The sequence below is a fragment of the Trematomus bernacchii genome, unplaced genomic scaffold (assembly GCF_902827165.1).
Source record: "Trematomus bernacchii unplaced genomic scaffold, fTreBer1.1, whole genome shotgun sequence".
NCBI lineage: Eukaryota > Metazoa > Chordata > Actinopteri > Perciformes > Nototheniidae > Trematomus > Trematomus bernacchii.
In genome coordinates this window covers 1364834-1390138 of record NW_022987409.1, presented here as the reverse complement: position 1 = coordinate 1390138, position 25305 = coordinate 1364834, and the positions used below count along the sequence as shown (strand labels likewise).

The 25305-nt window shown below is 41.3% G+C and overlaps 1 protein-coding gene across 5 annotated transcripts in view; it reads right to left on the bottom strand.

Annotated features, from left to right (window-relative positions):
• mid2 (midline 2) overlaps nt 1-25305 on the bottom strand; it is a 139730-nt gene that overhangs the window by 57758 nt on the left and 56667 nt on the right. For all 5 annotated transcript variants that reach the window (XM_034137659.1, XM_034137668.1, XM_034137652.1 and 2 more), the window contains one exon: nt 7489-8381. In XM_034137659.1, coding sequence (XP_033993550.1) covers nt 7489-8325 — 837 coding nt within the window. In that variant the 5' untranslated portion in view covers nt 8326-8381. The remainder of the gene's footprint in view (nt 1-7488; nt 8382-25305) is intronic.

Below are 25305 nucleotides of genomic sequence, written 5' to 3'. Positions count from 1 at the left end.
TCTTCATCAGTCTTGGAGCCAAAACTGAAGCAAACAGGGTTTGTTTTGCTACCAGTTATCAGCTGCAGTCTACATAGTTGAATTAAATGCAATGGGTGCTTTCATGTTCCAATTTAACAGGCCCCGTCACACTTGATTCAGTGAAACAGGTTCTCACAGCTTTAGTTATTAATGTAGAGTCAACTAGCTTCTAGTGCTACCATATTCTGGTGTGTCTAAATCTTTAAACCTGCATTATTGAAGCTAAGAAACACAGAACTGATATATAACCACCTTATAAAGTGTTGATGTCTGCAAACATATGCTCATTAATGCATTTAGTAGTAAACAATATACATTTTAAATGCTCGGTTTTGGTCGCAACCAACTCCTGAGAGACATACATCCATCTTATTAGCTGCCAAAACAAATTGGGGGCCATACAATCCAAAACAAATGAGCTGGAAAATACTCAATAAGAGCCAATGTAATGTGTTCGGTTAGTTGATCATTTTCCGTAATTTTGTTTATTGCTACTTAAATATTTATAAAGCAGCTTAAAAAATACACTTAAAAAATCAAGAAGTGAATATTCAATAAAGCACAATATTACAAGAATACATGATTGTGTCATTAAACTCAATGGTTATTGGCCCAATATCAAGTAAACTAATTGAAATGTACTCTTTAATATTAAGAGAATATAAATTATTCAATGCAGAAAATGATTATTAGCCTATGATTTCTGTTCCCTGAGTTCAGGTCACAAAACACTAACCACCAGGCTATTATGAGTTTGGGGATGAATCAGAGGTCCCCGGTGTCCTCAGGCCGCTGAAGACGTGCTGTTCGCCTCACACTGGTGTCATTAGTTCAAACTAAGTGTCTTACGAGGCGCGACACACTGCCTGCCAGCCTCTCAACAGGACAGAGGACTCATCACACACACTGAGAGGAAGTGTGTGCGCAGACAACCAAACTCAACGTGTCTTCAGCCTTAACACAAACACACGTCTGCATGGGATGAAGTAAATCAGAAGATGAATGCTCACTGACATTCCAGATTGAGTCTAAATATTCCTGTTATGCTTCATTGTCTCATCCACTGTCCCCGAGTCACAAATCAAAACAGCTTTTGAAAGACTCAGGCACCTCTGATTTATCCTTTTGACTGAAAAATCCCTATTATGAATAATATTAGTAGATTTCATCAAGCCTTTACATGTTTTACACATTTCCCAGAGACACTGAAATGTAGCTTCTAATTCAGGTTCATAGAGTGCATGCGTCATCAGTTTCATCAAACAGAGCACCTCCCTTCCCCTCATATAAATGTGATCTGTGCCAGGGAACGTTACAGATTAATATTAGAGAGTGCTTACTCATCAGATATTACACCCTATAATGTGGCAGTATATGAAGGGATGGAAAGGAAATGCTTGGAAGCCAGGAACAAAAACATGAGCATACTGTAGCAAGATGAGTTTGCAGTGTTGATTAATGTGTAAATCCTCTATCTGAATAAAATACATAAATAGTCATGAGTTTATGATCTGGTATCAATTATGGCAAACCATGTAATGTAAAACAAATAAGCTGTATCACATATTTTAAGAACAGATATGACATACACCTCATTCTGGCATTGCTATATGCATGGTCGTTTTACATACAGTATAATGTTTGCAAGAAAGACACCACATATATCCAAAAGTTGCATTTTTCAGCTGCTTAGTTAAACGATTTTCTTTGAGTGTCAAAAGAGTCAGAGGCTCCGCTAAGCTTTGCTATGTTTTCAGCTTCTTACAGCTTTACGCTAAAATACACACAGCAGAAGCCTTCAAGTGCCTGAGTTTTAAGCCTTTAAAAAGAAGTGGCAAAAAGGAGATGAAAAAGAAAGACATCAAGGAAGATCGAGCGGGGTTCAATAATATGGATTTAGAGGGCATATATATTGGGATACAGGCTGAGGATGATGATGGTCCTAAATATAATGTGCTGATATTCAGTGTTTTAGAAGTTGACTTTTACATGTCAGGAATGTTATCCCTGGGAGCGTGAAAAAAGACTTTAAAGTTATAAGGACATTCTTTAAGGCTTGCAGACCAACCACACATATTTCATATTATTAAAAGACTGGGATACATTGGACTTATAAATTAACAATTTATTCAAAATGAATGTTATTGAGTGAGTAAAATATTAAGTATAAGTTTCAGAGAAAATTCTACGTTTGTACTGAGACAAGTTCTTCAGTTGTGAAGATGAAGAACAACACTGATTTGGTGTTATATGTCTTTAGAATGTTCTATGACTTAATCTATAATACATCACATGGACCATCGTACAGCAGTGCATCAGTAACACTGAATAACTGCATGGACTGAATAACAAGAATTCAGCTACTCAAGGGAACCCTGCTATCATTTTATAGGAGAAAAGTGAGGGGAGGCATGATTGGATAATGGATAAATGTGTATGAATAAAGTCATGCATCACCCTCACACAAACACACCAAACTCACAGATGAGTAATGTTGATTATATCTCTCTTTCTGCATGCCATTGCATCACTGCTGAGACCAAAGCTCCTAAAAGCTTTCCACTTTCTTTACTGCATAAATTGTGCATATGGATGATACAGTGCCTGGAGTGATTTGATAACCTTTTCTATTTTCATGACCTACTACATTTCAGGATGGGCTGGGGTGACATATTTTCACAACACATGCATGATGCATTGAGAGTAGTGAAGTATAGGTACTCGCTTGTGCACACACACAAATCCATGCACACACACAAATCCATGCACACACACAAATCCATGCACACCGGAGCACACAGACACTAAAAGCTTTCTACTACATCCTTGGTGGTGCCGTCAGCATGACTAAGTGTGCGCCATCTCACTGTTCTCCAGATAGAGCCATGATTTCCCTTGGCTTCACACACTCGGCTCCCAATCACTCCACACATGTCAGTGCTAATAGCATCTGCTTTGACGCACATGCACATGCAGACACACACACACCTGTAGATGCTTCAAACAGGCACACATATTTGGAGGCAATCATATACCTTCCTACACACAAACACACTGGAGGGCTGTGATTCTCCCTTACACCAGCAATATGCTGCTGTGGCAGCGCATGTGGGTTTGTGGGCGACTGCGAGAGGAGAGGAGTGGTGTTACCTAAAACAAGGCAGACTGGCCAGGGGCCAAATGAGGGAGAGGGAGGCAAGGGAGAAACAGTGACAGAAAGCAGGTGGGAAGGATGATGTTTATGTGGCTGCATGCAAAACATAGAAATTGTGTGAAAAAAAAAAGTGACAGAAGGGGAGGACAGCAGCGGGGGGGGAGTATTTGCATGTAGAAAAAAACTGAAATTTACGAGAGTATATAAAAGAAAGGGTTGGTGGGCATTTCAAATTAAGCTTGGCTGAGTGCTTGACATTGCTTTAAAACGTTGCTGTCAGTGTTTCGCATACAGTCAGAATATGTGAGCTGAACTATTTGTTGACTATTTGCCTGTCTCTGTGTGTGTGAAAACTCTGAAGTTCAAATGAGTTTGTGGGTGTGGATGTGATTTAATGCATTTGTGTGTGTGCATGCACACATGCAGAAGCTCGCCTCTGGATTTAGCAAAGCAATTTGGTGTAAATACAGCAGGAGTGGAGTCAGCAGCAGGGGCAGGGGTGATACACACATCGCACAGGAAAAGAGTTAGACAGTGCCTTAAGGAGCTTAGATGGGGGAAAGTAAAATACATGAGGGGTGGGGGGGTGAAGGAAGAAACGGTGGGGATAAAGGGAGAGAAGCTGAGCTGGAGGGACTGAAGGAAATGGAGAGAGGGTAGAGAGCAAACGGGAGGAGAGGAGAAGAGAGGGGTTGTCAGTATGGTATGACTTGCCTCTTCAAAAACAGGAATTAATCCAATAATCGCTTGGAAAATGCTTTGCATATTTCTTCATTTTTTTCTCATGTACATAACCGACTATCATCTGGTACAAGTATGCTTGAGACCTGTCAAGACCTTGGAGTCACACACACACAGAACAACAAATCCCATGGCTGTAGGGTTATTGCACATGAGATGGCAACCAGAGTTGAAGAACCAGAGTCTTAAGTTTATCTGCTGCTTATTTTAAGTGCTGCTCAGTGTCACAAATGTCAGTCCCCTTGCTATAGGCTTTCCTGCTCAGCACTCAATGCTAAAGAACACACACTTCAAACCTTTAAGAGCCTGAGTCAGTAAATGAACTGCCAGTTATGGAGAACAGAGGAGAAAGACTTCTTATCTCAGAGAAGTGATCCATTTATCATCGTTTTTCCAAATTTCCTTCAGCCTATGAACAGTTTTTCCTCATCTTGCCACCTGTCTCATTATCTTAAGGTTTCTGCCTTAACACTTTTATTTATTCAGGTGTCTTTTTTTAATCAAACAATGTGTGCTCTTCGGGTTCTTGGGAGAAAGTGAGTGAAACATAGACACAAACGGTAGCAGGCTGCAAAGTCTCATGGTACTCCCCAAAGGCCCTTTAACACAGATGGAAAGATAAATAAAAACAAAAGGAAATCTTGAATCTAAAAAGGGACAAAAATAGATTTCATCTGATGGCAACATCTAATCAACTAACTATTCTCACCTCTGGTTGCTGCTACACCTTCATGTATCAAAGCATGACAATTTACCTATACAGTACCATGTTCATTACTTCTTCAAAACCCGTCTTTGCAAATGAATCTGAATGTATTTTGAACTCATGAACCATCAGCATTTGGTGTGAACACTTCCACCTTCCAGCCTTCCAGCATCGCTTAAAACTAAAAAGCCTGTGCCAAGAGCACAAATAACACTTCAGCTTTTTACACCCAGCCTCTGATAGGGCATGCCGCTACAAAAATAAGACTCTAATGAGCCATAGACACTTTCAAAAGCGGCAGGTGATGAAACATTCACCGCTACAACTAAATGTATCTTAGCAGGAAAAGGTTTCCGTGATTCTAATTGTGTGAAAACAAACACGAATCTAAAGTGTGGCGCAATTAACCTGCAGTCTTTTAAGAGTATCAAAGTAAAACACTATACCCAAGGTCTGACAATTACAAGACAAAAATGTCTTTACTGAAGAGCAGCGAGCTCTTTCCAGCCGCTACCTGCAGAATTAGCTCTCTTCCCTGCGGTTTTAGTTGAGGTACATTCTGTCTTTAACACGGCTGGTTACTTGTTGGCCTTTTCTCTCCTGAAATATCTACCTTCCTAGCCCAAGGGGAAACTTACCTTTCCCTTAATGTGTGAGGAATCATTTTGTGACAGAGTTGCTCCCAGCGTACACAGCAGACAGAGGAAATAATGGGAAGGGTAATCCAAAGGTCAAAGTTCACATGGAGTGAGGCAGGGGTCAAGCAGAGGCAACTGATTCCAATTATTTAGCGAAGCGTCCAATTGAGAATGGCATTGGTTAAAAACAGTGTTAATACAAAGACAGAGAAACAGAGAATTGGAAGACAAACCCTTTTTTTGACATCTTCCATGATAGGATATGCATAAATTGGGCTTCCTCTCCTCCTCTTGCCATGAGTGAGAAGAAGATTATAAGTTAGCTGCCACTGCGGCTGGTGAGCAGAGCTGGAGTCTGGACCGGATTGATCTCCTCCCAGATTTGGGGTAGATTGGGGATTTCAAAGTCAAGCAAGTTCAAAGGCTTGGCTGGGGAACGTTCAAAAGAACCACAGCCGGCCATGAAGTGGAGAAGAAAGGAGGGGGAGAGCTAGCTATAGCTACTTACAGTAAACTCTCCCACAGTCTGAGGAGAATGCACTGCCAGACAGCGGTGTAAAGAGAGTAAATGCTAGTGAAAATAAACACCTCGCTCCAGTGGGTTCAGTCTGTGCGAGGTGGTGAGAAGGTGGAATATTGCTAACATGTTGGTGCAAAACTGAAAGTGTGTACCAAAGTTTTGGTAGCATAAAACATTCATTATACAGAATGTGAGATGACATTTTCACTGAATCACAACATCAGATGGGATTTTGCTGTACTTTCAATGTTAACAATGTCATGTTTCTCACATCACACACACAAACAAGCCTGAATGTGAGACCATTACATCTACTTCTGCTTTGAAAAGGAACATCAACCTTTAAACACGCATCTAAAAGGACTTAAAGTGCTATGGTAGTGCTTTCTCTACTTTTGTCTGTGTGCTACACAATACCATTCATTGACGCCATAGCAATCAAACCAATACCCTTGCAGTCTGGGACAGAACATATCCCTGGAATTTACACAAACTAGATGACTTTGCAGATTCACAGTATCAAAGGATCATGTCTTTGACTAGGATATTTCCTTTTTAAAAATTTAAAAAGTCCATCAAATGATCCACAACATCAAGCGGCATATGTGATGTTATATTATATTTTCAGTTAACTGTTAAGCAATTTCCCCAAAACACCGGAAAAATACCATAGCCTGGAAGCCAATTTCAATTCATGTGTATTTGCCGTTTGTGAAAAAAACACTATAAAAAAACAAAGAGAATCAAGAAGTGTTTGCTGTTATCACTGATATGTAGTATTATCCCCCAGAATACCAGTTCGCATTATTCTGTTGATTGGTTAATTGTAGCAATAGGGATGCTAATTTGCAAAGTGATCATCATAAGGCCAAACCAAATCAGAGAGTACAATTGGGTTCCCAGATTCACATCCTGAACGAGTCTGTGAGAGTGGAATATTACTCACAGAACCATTACAGAAATTGTACTTATGCTATTGTAAAATGTGTTGCGCCGCAAACACTGTGAACATGTTTTTATTTTTGAAATAGGGTGCATAAAGATGTATGTAAATAGCCTAAAGACAGACACAATTGAGGTAAAGTTTTTTGGCCAGCTGACGCTTTAGGTCTTTAGTGGGGGAATTAGCTCCAGCTAGTGCCCCTCTCTGTTGTTTTTCAGCCTGATTCAGCAGTCCTGGACTCTACGCAGAGCCTCTGAAAGCTCAGTGGCCACGGGGAATGCCAGCTCATCGACTATTATAATGACGGCCTCCCTATTGCTCTCCGTCTCTCTCTGCCCTTCTCACCAGCGCACCATCCCAATTGTCTCTGTCACTCTTTCTGTTTGCCATCTGTCTTTCTGTCCTTCTTGCTGAACAAAGGCTGGTGTGAGTGTGTATGATGCAATTGTGGCAGTGCTGAAAGTTCACAGTCAACAGAAATGCACTGAATGAACATCCCCATGGTAGGAATGGACTAAAGACTTTGCTCTTGGCAAACTGTAAACATAGATATCATACTGAATGCTGCAGGCTATGAAGGAGAATAAGCTCCAAGCTCAACTGTGTCTCAACTCTTTTTCTATCAAACGTTGTGCCAGATGGTGACTTACCTTGCTTCAGTCACAATAAAGTCAAACAACATCAAATAGGAGCAGTACACAGAAATGCTTGCCGATTTGACATTATCGCACGCTTTGTAAACTGGAAACGGCACAGAGGACTAACCTTGAGCTTATCGAAGCGCTCGGTGAGCGAGGACACCTGGTGCTCTCGGTGGCGCCCCACCAGCTTGCAGAGGGCACAAATGAGCTGGTCGTCCACCAAGCAGTACATGTTGACCTTCTCGTTCTCGTGCTCCAGGCAGGTCAGGCCGCGGAGGTGTGTGTCCAGCACCGGCTCCACCAGGCGATGGCTGGTGAACGGCTTCTTGTTGGGGTGCGTTGCGCGAAGGCAGCGGTCGCAGTACGACACCTCACACGTGACACACGTCTTCACGGCCTCCCGCGGCGGATCCTGCTCACAGAACTGGCAGCTGATGCGTGGATCCATTTTCGCAACGACAGCCGGGCTGTGGTTTGCGTTGGTGTGGTTGGCGTGATTAGCGTGGTTGGTGTGGTTGGCGTGCGGGTGGGAGTGGCTGGAAGTGGCCGGGCTGCTGCGGGCGCTGCTTCCACTCGTTCCACCACCCCCGCCGCCAATCGTTCCAGCTATCGTCCCGCTAATGGTGGCGGTGTAGGGACGCTGCGGCGGCTGCAGGCGCCGGCTCTCAGTGGGAGAATTAGGGCTGCTGATGGAGGCCTTTTGAAAGCGGTCAATGATGTTCTGCAGCGTCACATTGCGCTTAAGGCCCTCCAGGCCGCGGTGATTCAGCGTGATGACGTAACGACAGGTGGGGCACTGAAAGGCCGATATGGACTCGAGGGGCTTGCTGGTGGAGCAGTGAGACACCAGGATGCGGTGGGCGCAGTTAAAACACAGGCTGTGGGCGCAGGGCAAGAGAAGGGGGTCTTCAAACAACTCAAGGCAGATCGGGCAGGTCAGCTCAGACTCCAGTGTTTCCATTTTCAGTGAAACCAATCTAGAGGTGACATCAAAACCCACGAAAGCTGGCGAATTACCTGCATAAAGGAAAGAAACATGTATCAGTTTATAAAGTTACACACTTGACAGATCTCTTATTGCAGTAACAAAACTGTACTTTTGTTCATGGACTATTTGTTATTAAATAGAACAGCAGGAAGTATACACGACACAATTTGTCCATTCACCCCTTTCTGAATTTAACTCAACCAGTCAAGAGATACCTATGCAGATTAAGCAAAAACCTTACTTACACATTATACAATTTAACAATTATATATCAGCCACTCAGCTTGCAAAACTGAGGACTGAAAATCCAGGGACTCACGAACAGGGAGGAAAAACATAAAGGTACGTTGAAAAGTAGGGAAGAAGTAAAAATCATTCTCCAGCTCAACACTGACTTTGTTTATTTTATGTGGCCTCTATAGCTTGGCTTTTCACGCACTCAACACTTAACTCCAAGGGCATTTCAACTTTTAAAGCATGATCCCAACAACAATTTCAACTGGGGCAGTGAAAAAAGGGCCTGAGCTAAACAAGAAGATTGATTTCACCTCCAACACCTCTTTCCCCAAGCCCTCCCAATCTCATCACCTTGTATGCTGCATATCAAGCTGTCTCCCCTGGGTGGCCTTAAAACCACTGACATGAGAAATCACCAATAACCCCTCTGCCCCACCCGACCCACACACTCTCTGATTCAGTGGCATAGCAGCGCAGCTTGCATTGGCCCTCTATCCTTTAAAGAAACAAAGCAGGCACCGTGAAACGACGGTATTAAAGTGGGCAGCCCCAGATAGCTGACACTGACAATTTCATTAGTTGAGGGTGTTCCTGAAATACTGACCTTGTCTGTCTCTGAGCCAGTCATGCAGGATTTACTGATGACTGGGTGTTACAGGTTGTGAGTAATCAAAAAGTGATTTTCACCTTTAGGACAGGGTTTCAACTTCTGTCAGTAAACTCTTAATATGAGGTCATTGTGTAGATAAAAATGATATTAAACTTGCAGCGGTAAGTTAAAAACGTGTAGTCAAGTAAAGTGAAGCAAATACAAGGACACAAGTACAATTTCAAAGTGTGGAAGTGCTGAGGCTGACATTTGTTAGCTTGAGTGTCAACAAGCTGATGTATTCATTAACTGTTTTTAAATGACAAAAAAAAGCCTTACATTTCAGTAGCTGAATTATGATATATATGTTTTTCCCTTGAAAAATAACAAAAGACTTAAGTTGATCCAAAATATCGGCCGAATGGAAATGTGTTTAGACTGTGACCTAAGATTTTCAACGTCATAACTACACTGTAGCTATGCACGTATGACTAATAAAAGCCTTGAACCATAAAAGCCTTGAACCTATGAGTTGGTCCTCTTGAATGCACTGTATGTAACTACTCATATCATTTAGCTCTGCAATTCCCATCCAATTTCTAACGACTACATTTTCGTGACCTTATGCTCCACTTGTTAGTGTGGATTTAGGTGCATTGATAACTTCCCATGATCTCTATGAGCATTGAAATACAAGCTGTAGACAGAACTATATGAAGACAGAAACAGAGCTCAAAGGCTCAAACTCATTTGCACAAACCAAAGTCTCCTCCCTTCTGCCGCACCACAAACAGGGCCTCAACACCGAGCTGCGTTCAAAGCAAACATGATTTGTACAGCAGCTAAGTGCTTGGAAAGGCAGCCAACTGAAGAAAGAATTACATGCATGCAGTGGCTCCTTTACAAGATTCATTATCTGAAAAAGAAACAAATAACTTCTCACAGCCTATCATGAAGATTTTAACCTGATAAAACGCAATGGGCATTGTGTTTGTGTGTGGCTCTATACAAGTATACATTTGTAGGTGTTTGTCGATGAAAGAGCTGGGTTTTGTCTGCACATAATTTCCTCCACTACTAATTACATTGGCTGCTATTTATCAGATGCTTTATGTTGTTGTCGCACAGCCTGGCTGTGTCAGGGATAAAGAGAGATACAGAGTCAGAGGCGAGCCACCACAGAGCGAACAAGCATGAGGTTCTGCTTCATCACGCCAACAATAGGTCTTATTTATCTCCACCGTATCAGATAGTTGATAACGAGGAGCTGACGAATGGAAATAACCAGAGAAACAGGATGTGGGGGAGGTGATAAGGGGCGCAAGGACAACCTTAATGACCTTTTGATGACAAGCAAGGCCACGCGCCGCTGAGGTTTAGCACCTTAGATATATGACATATATTTCACATAAACCTCTAGCCCTTACACTTTATTTAAGGTTTTCATTTCATTCAATCTGCAGCCCGTTTCACAATGGATACTTTTCAATAGCCACAAAGACTACTAACACAGATTTCTGTAGCTTCTACTACTATTTAAAAACATCTGTAAGATTAAACAAGTAAATTATGTTGAACATTTTAAAGACAGTACATTTTTTCCCAAAAGATTAATTCCCTGTCAAAGATCAGCTTTAGGTTAGCGCCATATGAATGTGGGGTCAGTGGGAAAAAAATTTCAACAAAAGGAAACATGACACACTCAGGATACACATTGATAAAAGATCATCAGGTCATTTACAAGAATGTGAACTCTAGCCTGGAATCACGTAAAGCCTATAAACAAAAAAATGATGTTTGTCACAGTAGCATGAAAGACAAGGAATACAATTCAAGTCAATCAAAACGTACTTATTGCACTTCAGAAATACTTTTTCTACCAATCCTTCGTCTTTGTTTATCAGTATTTGACACATACAACAAGGAAAGTATATATGCATATATATATGCTGTGGGATTATACATCCATCAAGAGAGCAGAATAATAATAAGTAAACAAATAGACACCTCAACAGAATTACACCCTTCAATATTAAGCCTATCATATTAGTAGAGATGAGTTCATGACCCTTATCCCTGATTTGTTCAAACTGAATCAGCTGTCTCACTTTACTCCCCGGGACAGAGCTCAACAGTTCGGCTTCTGCTGATGTTAATGTGACTGTGTGTAATGGAGCGTGGTGTTATAATTAACACCACGCTTTAACACACCATCAGCTGGCCCATTAAGCTTTAGCTATGTCACTCTGGGGAGACAACGGCGGCTGAGCCACTTGGGGTGTAAAACGCTAGCTTCAATGTGAAGGAGTTTCTTCTGCAGACAGGCTGGAACAGACACACACACACACTCAGACATTCACAACAAAATAATACACACACAGCCAGAGCTGCACATGTACAAGCAAAAACTCTCTGTCTCTTTTTATCATTCTTGCTAAGGTGAAATGTCCCATCTGGAAGGAGAACAGATTAGGCGGTTGCTCGAGGAACACACACACAGTCACACACAAACCCAAGCAGAGAAACACATGGACACACACACATAAGACTGCTCGGCACTCACTCTGATCTTTTGTTGTGCTGATTAATGTAGAAACATTTGTAGGTCTCACTCAGAGCTTTTTTTTGCCGAACCAATGAAAAGAAAAACAGGGACATCAGTGATGAATCATAAGTGTGTCTGAGGTGCACACACACATACACACTTTTAGTCTGACATCCTTTTAACAGGTACAAATCCACATTCATAGACAGAAAGCCATTTCAGCCAATGGCTTTGATGACAGTAATACATTCAAATGTAGCACACTGATGAAGTGGTTTGTCTCACCCGGTAGGCTCCTTTATTTGAAAAGTAAATAATCCCTTTTCTTCTTTTGAAGATACCCGAGCTTAAGGGCTGTCAGTATATTCAAAATGTGAAAATATGTGAGAATTGTAAAAGAAAAAGCAGACATATTTGTTTGGGACCCTGCTATTTCCAGGATCTAAAAGTGTTCATTCCAAAAGTTACATCGCTGATGCTTGAAATGTTTGTTTGTGAGTTTGCTATATATATATTCAAGACTTAAATGTGCCGTGGAGAGCAATGAGCAGTGACACTAAGTAACTCAGATCCTTAGCAATACATCCACCAAATGTGAAGTTGATCTGATTAATCATTGTTAGATTAGATAAGTGCGGCAGCAGTAATGAATTCCTCTACCAGTGTATGATACATGACCCTGGGGAAAGGCCCAAAATAGAAAACACTAATGTCACAGTTTGTGCCATTTCATAATCTTGCAAACATGGAGACAATAAAAGAGGCAGTCCCCTGGGTTTATTCTTGCATGTGTGTGACTTCACTTTGTTGACGCAAGCATTAGTAAAAGAAAAGGCATTTATGGAACAAAGATGATTATCCTTGTATAAACAGTCCACTTGTTAAAACCAAATGAATCCCCCCCTGAATTATAATCGCACAGCTGCAGAGTCAAAACAGGAGTTTAATGGACATTTGATGATGGTGGGATAAACAAATAACCCTACCTCAACTCTCAACCAAGGACACAAGTGCACTCGCATTGCAGCAGTTACATTTAAATGTACAGGAGCCTTGTCAAGAGCACAAAAGTTCAATTTTGTTATGTTTCTGTTCAGTAATGACGCTGACTGTATGTGCCCTTTGTACAATCTGAAATCAGTATTTAATGTACCTTTTCATGTGTTAAAGAGCTCAACATCTTTATTAAAAAATCCCATTTCCAATACATGTGGTTTATATACAGAACAGTATGTCCTGATCAATTGTATTATGACTCACTACCAAAAAGGCTCTATTCCTATAGGATCATGAACATCAAATGTAATCTAATATAAACTAATCTAATCCAATACACACAACAACAAAAAACACTCAGAAAAATATTTTCCTTTTAACCCTTAAACTGAAAATGTGAAACATGTTATGTGCTGATAGTGACTGGACACAAGCAATAAATTCTACTTTCTTTTCTCAAAACATTTCACTTCAAAGATACGAAGGACATGCTGAGGTGCAACCAGAGCCAGATGTTAGGCATCTATCAAAGAGACGTGTTCCCTGGGTGGAAAGTAGAATAAGCGATTACTTCCAGGAATGGTTATGCTTCAGTCAGTGCAAGGTGGATTATATGGGTATTAACAAAGCACATGCCTGCCTCCACAGCCATATGTGAGACCTTAAAGACACACACACACACACACACACACACACACACACACACACACACACACACACACACACACACACACACACACACACACACACACACACACACACACACACACACACACACACACACACACACACACACACACACACACACACACACACACACACACACACACACACACACACACACACACACACACCACACACACACACACACACACACACACACACACACACACACACACACACACACACACACACACACACACACACACACACACACACACACACACACACACACACACACACACACTAAAGGTAGTGTTCATGAGTGGCAAATGACTCGATATAGCACACTGTGAGAATCTGCAGTAAATCACCGGTTTTTATTGTCAGATTGACAGTGTATCCGTCATCCGTCATCCCTCATCCCTCATCCCCCTCAAGACCTCCATCTAATCCCTCCATCTGCACTACCAATACTCGTGTTTAGGGTTAGCTGGAAACCATCAATCCATAACACTGGAGGATGTCAATCAGATACTGTAGTCAAGGATTAAAGTCTCAAGAGAGAAAGGCGACAGTAAACAACAGCAGCGGGGGGTCAGCGGTCTTCACTTTGCAAGGGCTTTAGAAACCAGGCTCTGTGAAAGGATGTTAGAGGGGGAAAAAACATTTGTGTTGTAGTTATATGAAAAGGCTATCACGTGTCATGTGCGTAGTAGAAAAAATAATTGAGAATTACTTAAAATTACAATTATTTTGGAACAAATAAAGCAAACTATTGGCAGTGAGGCAATTCTTTCTTATATACTGTGGGTAAACTATGAGGGAAAAACCCAAATGAATGCAACACTGAAGAATAGACCATTTGTTCAATACTTATATTTATCAAAAGCTGAAAAAATTGTTTTGCCTTTTAGCTGAGCGTATATGTCACAAACATTTCATTGATATTTGTCGAACACCAATAGATATAAGCTTTGAGGGGCTGTAAGGTAAATGTAGTTATCTTCTGGTAGAGATAGGCTAGCTGTTTTCATGTCTTCAATCTTTATGCTAAGCTAAACAACTGTAAGCTGCATGTTAACATCTACAGAACAACCAAGAGTGGTATCAATCTTTTTATCCAACTCCCAGCAAGAGAGCTGTGCATTTTCCTGAAAATGTTGTAACTATTCCTTTAACGGTCCCATGTCATGGCCATTTCAACTGATCATAATTCCATTGTTGAGGTCTACTAGAATAGATTTATATTGTGCAATTTTCCAAACTCACATTGGTTTCTCATACAGCATCTCTGTATAGTATGTGTATTCACTCTCTGTCCTACACGGCTTGTTGGAGCTCCTGCCCCCCCCCTCCCTGTGAGCCTACTGTGCTCTGATGAGTCCACCACCGTTACAGCGGAACATCAGTGATTATGTGTTACAATGGCGTTAGCAACCAGAAAATGACACCAGTTAGGACAAACAGATGAGAATGCTGCGTGGGGTCTGGGTGCCGTGTTGGCGGGACATTGCGCGGCTCGCTGCTGCGAGGAGCACCCTGCACCCCCAAACGCGGTGCACCTACAGTGTAAGTGCACCACAGTTTCGACGCTGCGAGGCTCCACTAGCACCCCCCCCTAGCGCGTCACAGTTTCTACGCTGAGAGAGAGTGTGTGTGTGTGTGTGAGGAGCTCCACGGATTGGTCCATTTGTACCCACGTCACTGTACCCAGGAAGAAAAAGAGAAATCTCCAACGAGGCGTTCTGGGGCAGCATAGACAGGTCTTTTCTGTGTTAGAGTTTTACTCGCTACAGGGTGTACTTTGAGGGTTTGTGACTTTGCAGACCGTTTACATGCATAAAAACCTTCATAACACACAAGGGGACGGGTAATAACCGGAAAAGCATGACATGGGACCTTTAAATCAATAATAAAAGGAAACCGGAATACAAGCAGGGCTAGTTTAAATCCACTCGTGTTGTAACTGACATGAGGGCAATTCAGGGTTAACAGGGTTAAGGATAATTATAAAGATTGTAATGCTGACTGTCATATTGCTTATGGGAAACAGTTAACCATTACTAATTGAAAAGCTGCCTGGATGTAAACAAAACCATTAAGCATTAAATGTTTATGGAGCAGGATATTTGTTCAAATGTGGCATGACAAGATGGCGGCTTAATTTCTCTCTTTGCCTAATGCTTCGTCTTTCTAAAACAAGGAGCTTTCAGTCATTACTTTACGAGGTAACAAAATACCATACCTGGAGCTAACACACATCTTTCCAAGGTGCATGACTGGCCTGTTTGTGCAAAGTTGGTCTATCAAAGACCTTCACAGATTTTGACGAGGGAAAGGTACTAATCATGGGTGCAAACATTAAGATGACTAATAAAAACACCCCAAAGAAGCAGTTCTGTTTAAATACTTAAATCAGTGACTGTTTGCAAACATAACCCGTGAAGCTCTGGGCCTTAACATGGCATTTACCCTAATCACCTCAGCTGAGCATTTAAACCGAAAATAAATGGGACATTGTTTGAGAGGATTGAATGGCATCCAGTCACATTGGGGGATTGAAATGCTGGCTTTTTTTTTTTTTTTTTAATGGCGATTCATTTCAGCAATTGGGGTTAAAAATACCCACAAGCATAAGAAGCATGTCAGGAGCTTGCACAGCTGAGTTTTGCCAGACACCAAGTTACAGTTAATTCACTGCTATGGTTTTGGAAAAAGGAAATGAGGCAGCCCTGGAAATGACCAGAACTCACCAAACTGTACATTAGATTATATAAGAGGGATCAAGCTGCACATTAAACTTGCTGTGTTACATTTCCGCGCAGACTTTGACAGGAGCCATGTGTTTATGGGATAAAAAGGAATACTTTAGCATATGATAAACTGGTCAGATTTATTTTGGTCAGCCCCTTGATTCTCGCTGTCTCCCTTCATATTTTCATTTCTTTTTCCTCTCCTCTCACTCTTCTTCCTGCCTCCACTTGCCCAATCTTTCCTCTCACTCTCTTTTCCTTCCTCTCTCTCTGCAGCAGCCTTCAGCAGCGGGCTGGTTTCATCAAACATGTGATTCCTATTCATAGAATGTAAACAGTAATGCAGCCAAGCCGGTGTTTCCATTTCACATTCAGTGCAGTTGTGCAGGCTGGCTTAAGTTTAACTCTCTCCCTGCTACACTGGCGATAGCTCCTATTTCAAAACCAATTTCAAAATAAATTTAGAATGATGGGTTGCATTTTGACACATCTCAAGGTATGACGTTGCTTAAATCCTATTATTAATTCAGGGTTGGTGTTTTAGGGACCCACCAACACTACGCTGCATTAGATTCACAGTTTAGTCTAAAGTTGCCTGCAAGAGTCCTTATAAGACTTTCAATAAAAGCCACTTTTTTTAACGCATAGCAAACATCTGACAGGATTCAAGGTCACCCTGCTCTCTTCCACCACATCAGTAGAGTATGAGAAAGGCAGAACGCAGAGCTGTGAGTCACTTTACCACTTTTCCATTCCCTGGTTACCAATGTGAACTCTTGATGGGGAAAACATGGGCTTGGACTCTGGGGACGAGTTATCTCAGTTCACCTCACCGTGCCTCAGCAAATCTCACGGAAACTCACATTATTATGCAACACACAACGGCGCGAGAAAATTGTTCATGAATGATATTGGCACAGTGTGGAACTGGTGGCTATCCGCTAATGTACTAACGTATAGAATGTTAGGAAGTATTGAAATATAACCATATAGAGAAGACGTATTGATATATCTTTTTAAACATTAACACAGCACATGGCTTTAGATCAGATTCAACCCTTGTGTAAAATGTGTTCTTGTTACTTAACTATGAAAGAGAGGAAAGCGTGGTTGTGTGCGCCTTGCTATAGAATCCTGTTTGTTTTTAGAGATGCATATTCTGCCGCCTACCGTATATTTAAATTGGATTTTGAGTGATGCCACTATGCCCTGATTTAATTTTAAATGTGCTTTTGCATTTGTAATTATAGTAAGTGTCAGAGTGCGTGTGTGAGTCTGTGTGTTCATGTGTGTGTTTTGTCTTTGACCAGGGTTGGTCTTGTTTCCATGCAGATGTGTGTCACAGTAGGACTCTCCAGGCTTGTCATTATCAGTGTTGCTGGGTGTGTAGTTGCATCACACACTGTGTATAATTTATATATGGGTACAAAACGCCCCCTCGTCGTATTTGTGTCTTTTATTCTTTTCACAGCCTGTCAGTAGTGCTGATGAGGGCTCTATTGTGTGAAGGGCATTTGCTGATGCAAGACACTGCAAATAAAATAAACAATCAATTCTTGTCAAGTGCAAGGCCAAGCCAGACTTGCTAATTGGTTTAATACATGAAAGCAGAATGAAATGAGATTTTCACAGGGTTGTGACAGTGAGTAGAACACACCTTCTCTTTCACCCTCCACTTAACGCTTCTGCCTGTTACAGCTTGGCAGCCTGTGGGTAATAAAGTTAATACTGTCAGACGGCGTCTCATTTGCTCTCTGAGGCTCTTTTGCTGCAGTGGGGAGCGTTATCAGGCTTCAACACAACACTGAGAAGCAACCTTGCCCCTGCCTTACTTCATGCTGATTCCATTATTCATGTGCATTTGCCCAGGTGAGAACAAACCCGGGATCAGAAGTTGGCAGAACAGCTTATTAGATATTTAGACGCAGCTGAGCGTGCTGGAGGGAGGGAAAATGAAGAGCGAGGGAGAACAGAGTTACCGCTCACTGTCAACAAAAGGCAGAAGTGTAATCGGTAAGCAGGATTAAGCTCACGGCCACTGACTGGTGTTAATACAGTGAACTGTTGACCCAGGAAATATGTTTTGTAGATGGATTGTGTTCAAATATCAAGTTGTTCCTCTCTTCAAATATTTTACTTGGAGGACTATTTTACACTACTAATTTAGAAATGACAAGGGCAAGAAGAAATGGATCCAGAATCATATGTATATTCTTGAATGTATGAATTTACATTTGTTTCAATCTCTACATCTTGTCTAGTCTCAGTCTACATTGCTTTGCTGCCTGCAGTTTAAAACTTTGAGATGTAGTTGATTATTTTCCCTCAAATTGGTCTGCCTGAGTTTGCTCTCCCACACAAAGTATATTGAATAACATTCTCAAAGCCAGTTCACCTTGAATATTGTCCAAGAACTACAACATTGATTCTGTTTTCAATGACTAAGCTCTACAGAAATCCTCAACAACTAGCATTCTGAAGCAAAACCAGTTCACTACAAGTATTGATGAAACTAAAACATCAAACGTGATGAGTGAAAAAGCACACACTGCAGAAAACCAACTTGCTTGTATTTACAGTTGACTCCAATTCAGCTTCAATTATTCCATATTTTCATCTGTGGGCATGTGTTCAGTATAACAGCATGGGGCCAAGTTAATGGCTTACCTTTTACTGGTATTTTCTATATATATGCAAATGTACTCCATATCGTGTGAAAAAGCAATCTACGCACCACATAAACGGCGCTTTAAGCTCCCGAAAAGAGGTTATTTTCAGTGGGAAATTACATCCTGTATGCCTATATTAGACTGAAAAGACTGTCAAGAAAACAATAGCCCCCTGTATGAAGATTGACGATATATTCCTGAAAAGTTTCCCATTGGGAAATAGGCTGACGTCTTTAAATGCATCGTTTTTGTTCTCTTAAGGAGCTAACTGATCCGTTGGGCCCTAGCCACTTTATCAGTAGCTTGCCAAACTGTATTGGCACATGATGTTGTCCAAGCTGGTGTTATTGATTCTAGAGGTATCCAGGTCAATAATGATGTCTCAAAATCACCAACAATGCTGTTTGCGCATATGATAACTGTTCTTATTTAAAAATAAACATTGCCTGCTGCATTTCCACATTGGATTGGAGTTGGGACATTTTCCTTCCTCACTGCAGTAAGATCAAATCAAAAACTGTTCCAGGAAGAGAAGAGCCTCCACTGGTGCAGCTACAGATTCTGTAGTGTTTGTGGTGATAAGATTGAGATAAAGGAAGACAAAGAGTCAAAGACAGAATGCCTCAGTGGCAAATGTGTGTGCGTACCGTTTCCTTATTCTGCCAACTCAGACAGCAGGGGCTCAATCTTCCAAACTTCCAGCACTGCCTGCCAGCCGACAGAAATACTTGTATACGCCTGACACAAAACACAGTACAGATGAAAGACTTGTTGGGGTTGTCTCTGCAGAATCTTCCTCAACATTATTACACACAGTAGGAACAACTAACCTCTTTTTGAGGACAACTCTGTCTCACTCCCTACCTTTCTCAAAAGAAGCACCGGGGGAAAGAAAACAAGTATGAAATGAAAAAAGGAATTCAATAAACCCTAGATGGATTTTCCATTCAAGTCTTGATGCCCTCAGTGTGAAAAACCTCCCAGACGCAGCCCGTTCTGCACGTTGTAGGACCATGTGTTCCATTTATCCAGAAGGAAATATCTCAAAACCCTAAGATTAAACTGAACTGCACTGAGCTGTCAGTTGTGAGAAGAGGCTGCTTGACCAAAAGCCATAACACACAGCATTCACCTTGGATCAAAGTGCGTACACTCTGCCTCAAACATAATACATCCAGGGGGGCCCTTTGCCACTTCTACTGTAGATGTAGATGGTGCCATTAATAAAGCAAGAGGTGTTTGTCAAGTGTTACTAGGCTGTTCAGTTATTCATCATAACCCGGTGTAAAGGAAAAGAGAGAGAATGAAGAAAAATACAGTAAAGTAAATGGAAGGAGATGAAAAACAACCAAAGGGTGGTCAAGAGAAATCCGTTTAAAAATAGATCACACACCCAGAGTGAGAAAAACAAAAAGAGCAATAAATTAAAAGAGAGTAGAGTGGTGGGAGACTTTGCCATCGGTGTGACCCATGGGAGGGGGTTCCTGTCCTCTATCTCGCGCTCTCACTCTACAAAGTCAGAGCCTTCTATTTATACAGCACAGTAATGTTTGGCATTTCCTTTGAAGGGGGAGAGTATGAGCCATTGTTTTCCTTGGCTGCTGTTCGATTAGCTCAGCAGGCTCCATGCATCCAAATGTCACAGGCTTGTAGCTCTATTTGTTCGATTATTTTTATTCATCACGGATAAACATTCATTTGTTCCTTCTCGAGACGGGAAATCGCGTTGATCCGAGCTCAGACAGCCATTTGATGGATTGTCTTTTTCTCTTTCTGGCCTTTGTGAAATATTGATATGAGACAAGTTGTAGTTTGCCCGTGTGTACATTCTGGGAGAGGCAGCCGCATCAGAACAGACCGAAGGTGTTGCAATGGAATGCAACACATAATCGCTGGAATTGGTGGTGAGCAGTCATTCCACACTTAAGGTGCTGACAACCTCACTGACAATATAATATCACAGAAATATGTAAATATATGCAGCCAAAAGTCTAAAGCGAAGGGCTGGATGGAATGCGTTCCTTCAAATGCTCTAAAACTGTTTAAATAATTGGTTTGTGAAAAACACACTCCCCTCTGTATAGCTCTTGAACTGAAGCCGACACAAATCAATAGATTGTTAGTTAAACAATAGCTGCACAACATAGCCGGCATTTTTTAAAATAGCCATTCCCCAGGGCACTGCAAAACCGAAGAGAATAATTGTGAAGGTTAACAATGCCTACTGCTATATGAAAATTGAACTGAACCGATGGCCTGGAGACTTAATATTAGAGCTCAGTCTAAGGGTTTTTGCTGGAGGCAGGTTCACCACATCTCCCACTCATTGCAATGACGAGTCCGGATAAAATGGACAACTTCAATGGAGTAATTTTATGAATTAAGAAACTAATAGGGTTACAACTTCCTTAAGGCACCGACATATGATCTATGTTTAGCAGAGAGTCTTTCGAGAGTGAAATACATTACTTAAGATTGCTTCAACTGTATTCAACCAGTAATAAATGAAAAGAGCTGCTTTTAGAGAGAAGGTGTTCCTAAAAGATGCCTGCTGGGGGGATCAGTGTGATGGAAGGAGATGCAAGCAGTAGGTTGAGGAAAAATAAATGTTTCCTTCCTCCAGCCAGGATTTTTGTCTTTGCTTTGCTCTGGTTAGCTATTAACCCTTTACGAAATCCTACAAAAGTCCTTGAAGCTCAAAATCTTCTTTCACACCTCCGCCTGTTTACACCTACCCTCTCAAACTGTCTCTTTATAGTTATTTATCTCTCACTGCCGCCGTTTCCAGAGCCCTAGCCCACTGCTTTTATCACAACTGCCTCCAGTGCTGACATTGGTATAGAGTTGTTCATTACAGCTCTGTTAAATGGCCCCGAAATAAAGAGAGTGAGAGTTAGTAACAAGTTTCCGCTATAGTAACACATTTTAATGAGAACTAGACCTATCTTTATTGCAATGAAGTGTTAAGGGAGCTTGAAATAATATCCTCTGACAAAAAACAAACAGATTTACCTCAACAACATGCTCGATTGTCATTGTGGAGTACACATGTACAGTATTTACCCCTGTGCAGAGGTGGGAAGTATCCGAGTACAAATACTTGGTTATACTTTTCTGGTATCAGTACTTTACTCCACTACTTATTTTTCTGACGACTTTTTACTTCTTACATTTTTAACACAAATACCTGTACTTTTACTTCTTACATTTTCAAAACAGGTTCGTTACTTTAGTTTTAATCTGCGTTTGGTGGCCTGATCATTATTATTTAGAGTCATTGCGTGCCTATTGATTTTAACATGATTCGTGTATCCATCATTTCCTGGTCTTCTCTAAAGAAGAGGGACCAATGAAAACGTTGTCATGTTGCCGTTGTTCAGCATCGAAACATTCATTAACTAACAATGACATTATTGTTCTATTAATATAAAGCAAGGTCAGTTACTCTATAAAACAGATGGTAGCTATGGCAGGGTTCCTGCAGGTTTCGCCAACTCAAATTTAAGACTTTCTAAGACCTTTTTAAGACCACTTTGAATAGAATTTAAGACCTATTTCACGGCAAGAAAGTATGAAGGAAAATTGCTATGAAAGAAGAAATACGTCCCATAATTACTTGCAAAGTAAATGTATTCATGTTCAACATAAGAACAATGACTGAACATAACAGCATAACAGTACAGAACTGTGTTAGACAAAAAGAGAGAGAGCGAGAGCGAGAGCGAGAGAGAGAAAAACAAGAGCTATATTCAGAGCTCTGCTGCCTTGGCTACAATCTTTCATCGTTGCTGTTGTATGATTGGTGTTTAACTACGGTATTTAGCGTCTACAGCACCTCCGCTTTTAGGGTTGACGTAGACCCAAACGTTGCCCAGAGGTCCCCCGGTGTTGTTGCGGGAGCTTCTGCACTAGCTAACGCTGCACTAGCTAACGCTACATTAGCCAAACAAACACTAATTTATTTTGCAAAAGGTGCAGCAGGCTTCAAAGACGTTCCCCTCCCCTGGTTTCAACAAAGCACTAAATTCGATGTTTTCCAACCAAATACGGTTGAACTTACACTTCCCCATATTTATTTGTAAGTAGATTCTAAGATACATTAGTTTCTGACTGCCGTTAGCTGAAGCTTGGTTGCTAGGTTACTAGCTGGGTGTTCTCCGATAAGGGGCCGGGGGAAACAAAGTTAGTGTATACTGGTTCCATGTTGATTTATTTCAATACAAATGGTTGGGGGGAACTGAAAGGCTCTTACCGTACTGGTTACTTTGCAGCCCGGACATTTCCCCCAAAACACATTTAGACGCTATCGCAACAGAGAAGTACCTTTCAAATCCGATCATTTTTAAGACCTTCTAAATCATATTTAAGACCTTTCTTATTTTTTTGGTCATATTTAAGACCTTTTTAAGGCCTTAAATTCAGATTATCAAATGTAAAACTTGTTAAGGCTTTTTAAGACCCCGCGGGAACCCTGTATGGGTACATTTTACTTAAGTACATTTCAAAGCCCATACTTCTTTACTTTTATTGAGTAAAGAAGTTTAGTCAGTACTTCTACTTTTACCAGAGTATTTTTAAACACGAGTATCTGTACTTCTACTTGAGTAAAGGATGCGTTTACTTTTGCCATCTCTGCCCCTGTGTTACATCACCATACCCCGGTAAGTACTCCCCACCCCCCCCCACCCCCACCTCCACAGCTCCTGGATCCCAGAGAGAGAGGAGGTGTACTACACTCTACCCACAGAGAGACACCTAGGTTGGGCAGCATGAGGGCAGAGCTGGACTTGATCCAATGCTCCCGTGCCAGCAGGTGAGATCATGGGAAACGTGTGTGTCGCTGTAGGAGTGTACACAGGCAGCTGGCTGTTAACTAGCGTAGTGGGAGGGTGGGCGTCTCCTCAGATCAGCTGCTGCTGTTGGGGTGGAAAAGACCACTACTTCCTCCTGTCTGGGTGGATTCCTAGGATTAAGACCCTAGAGTTTTGCGATTTTTTTCATGAGCTTTGCACACTTCATAGCAACAGGACATGCTTAGGCCATGCTCGCACCAGTTTTTCCAGTCATACCACAACCCAAATATAGCTTGGACTACATTTTTGTTCTTGATTGTTAAGGTTCAAGCTGCCAAATAACTAGTGAAAAATGTTTTGCAACCAAAGAGACTGTAAAGTTGCTAGATCGTATTGCAAGGTTATTGAAAATGAATCTTGAGCTACAGTAAAATCTCTACATTAAGATGAGATTTTATTGAAGCTCAACAAGGATGATTTATTTCTTCATGCTTGCACATTTTAATATTCTCCAGGAGAAATTCAATTGCTTTTCTTCCCCCCTCTGTCAAACTTCTATCTAATTTCCATGCTTTCAAAGCTCCTCTCAATTACACATTTAATCTATCAGTAAATAAGAGTATCTAACCAAACAACTGAATGAAGCGGCTATGTGTTAATAGAGTGAAACTCATTTTCAATTGGTTCATTTGAGGTTGATCTCCCCTTGAACTAATCATCTGCACTCTTTTACAAAGTCTACCCTCCTGCTATCTGAATGAGACTCACATTTTGACTCATCTCAGTACATTCATTCAATGTCATCCGAGCTCAAATAAAAAAAGTCTAGTCTTCAAAACCAAACTGATACATTAGAGGAAATGCCTAAGAAAATTCACATGTTCTTTGTGTGAATGCAGATTTAAAATAAGAGATCGTTATTCTTGCCAATGCTTCTATCCAAGGTGCAATAAAGTGAGCTTCCTGGCTGATTAAGTTTCAAATTGTACCAATCTTAAACCGGTGGTCTTAATCTGCAGCAGGAGCAATGGCAGGCAATTACATTTTAGTCTCATGGGATTCCATGCACACTGATACTGCGTAATGCTATCCAAACTCTGTGGATATGCAGCCTCTACCCCGGGGGAACACAGCCAGTATATCTTTACCTAATGAAGTAACTCAACTTACTGAGACAGATCTTTGGAGTGAAGCTTGTGCTCTGTCCAACACATGCTCCCCGAGATAATTCATTGAATACAGTTGGAACTGTGTATGTAATCTATTATCCATGTGCACACCATTTGTGTTTATCACACTGTCATTATTTTTCACTTGAAAGGTTTTGCACTTGTGTTAGGTGATACTGTAACATAGGGAGATGGAAAAAGGAAAACAAGCATGGACAGTATCAGGACAGGAGAAATATTTGTGGTATTTGTCCTACATCATCAATTAGCATACAGTATATCAGTCTTTGTCTACTTCAGATTAATAGTTTTCAAACTTCTTTTTTCCAGGTCAGTGGGATGTGGAATCTGGACTCAGTGCAGCCTGTAGCCCTGAGAGGAAGCCTGGGCCTCTGCATGCTGCTTATTGGCTTTCACCGATCTTCCTTCAGAGACTGGACCATGACATGTTCTCTGCCTCTGCCAGTTTGTCATCTGAGCTACCCCAGCCTCCACACATGTACAGTAATAACCTAATAAGCAATGGTTCCTATCATGTG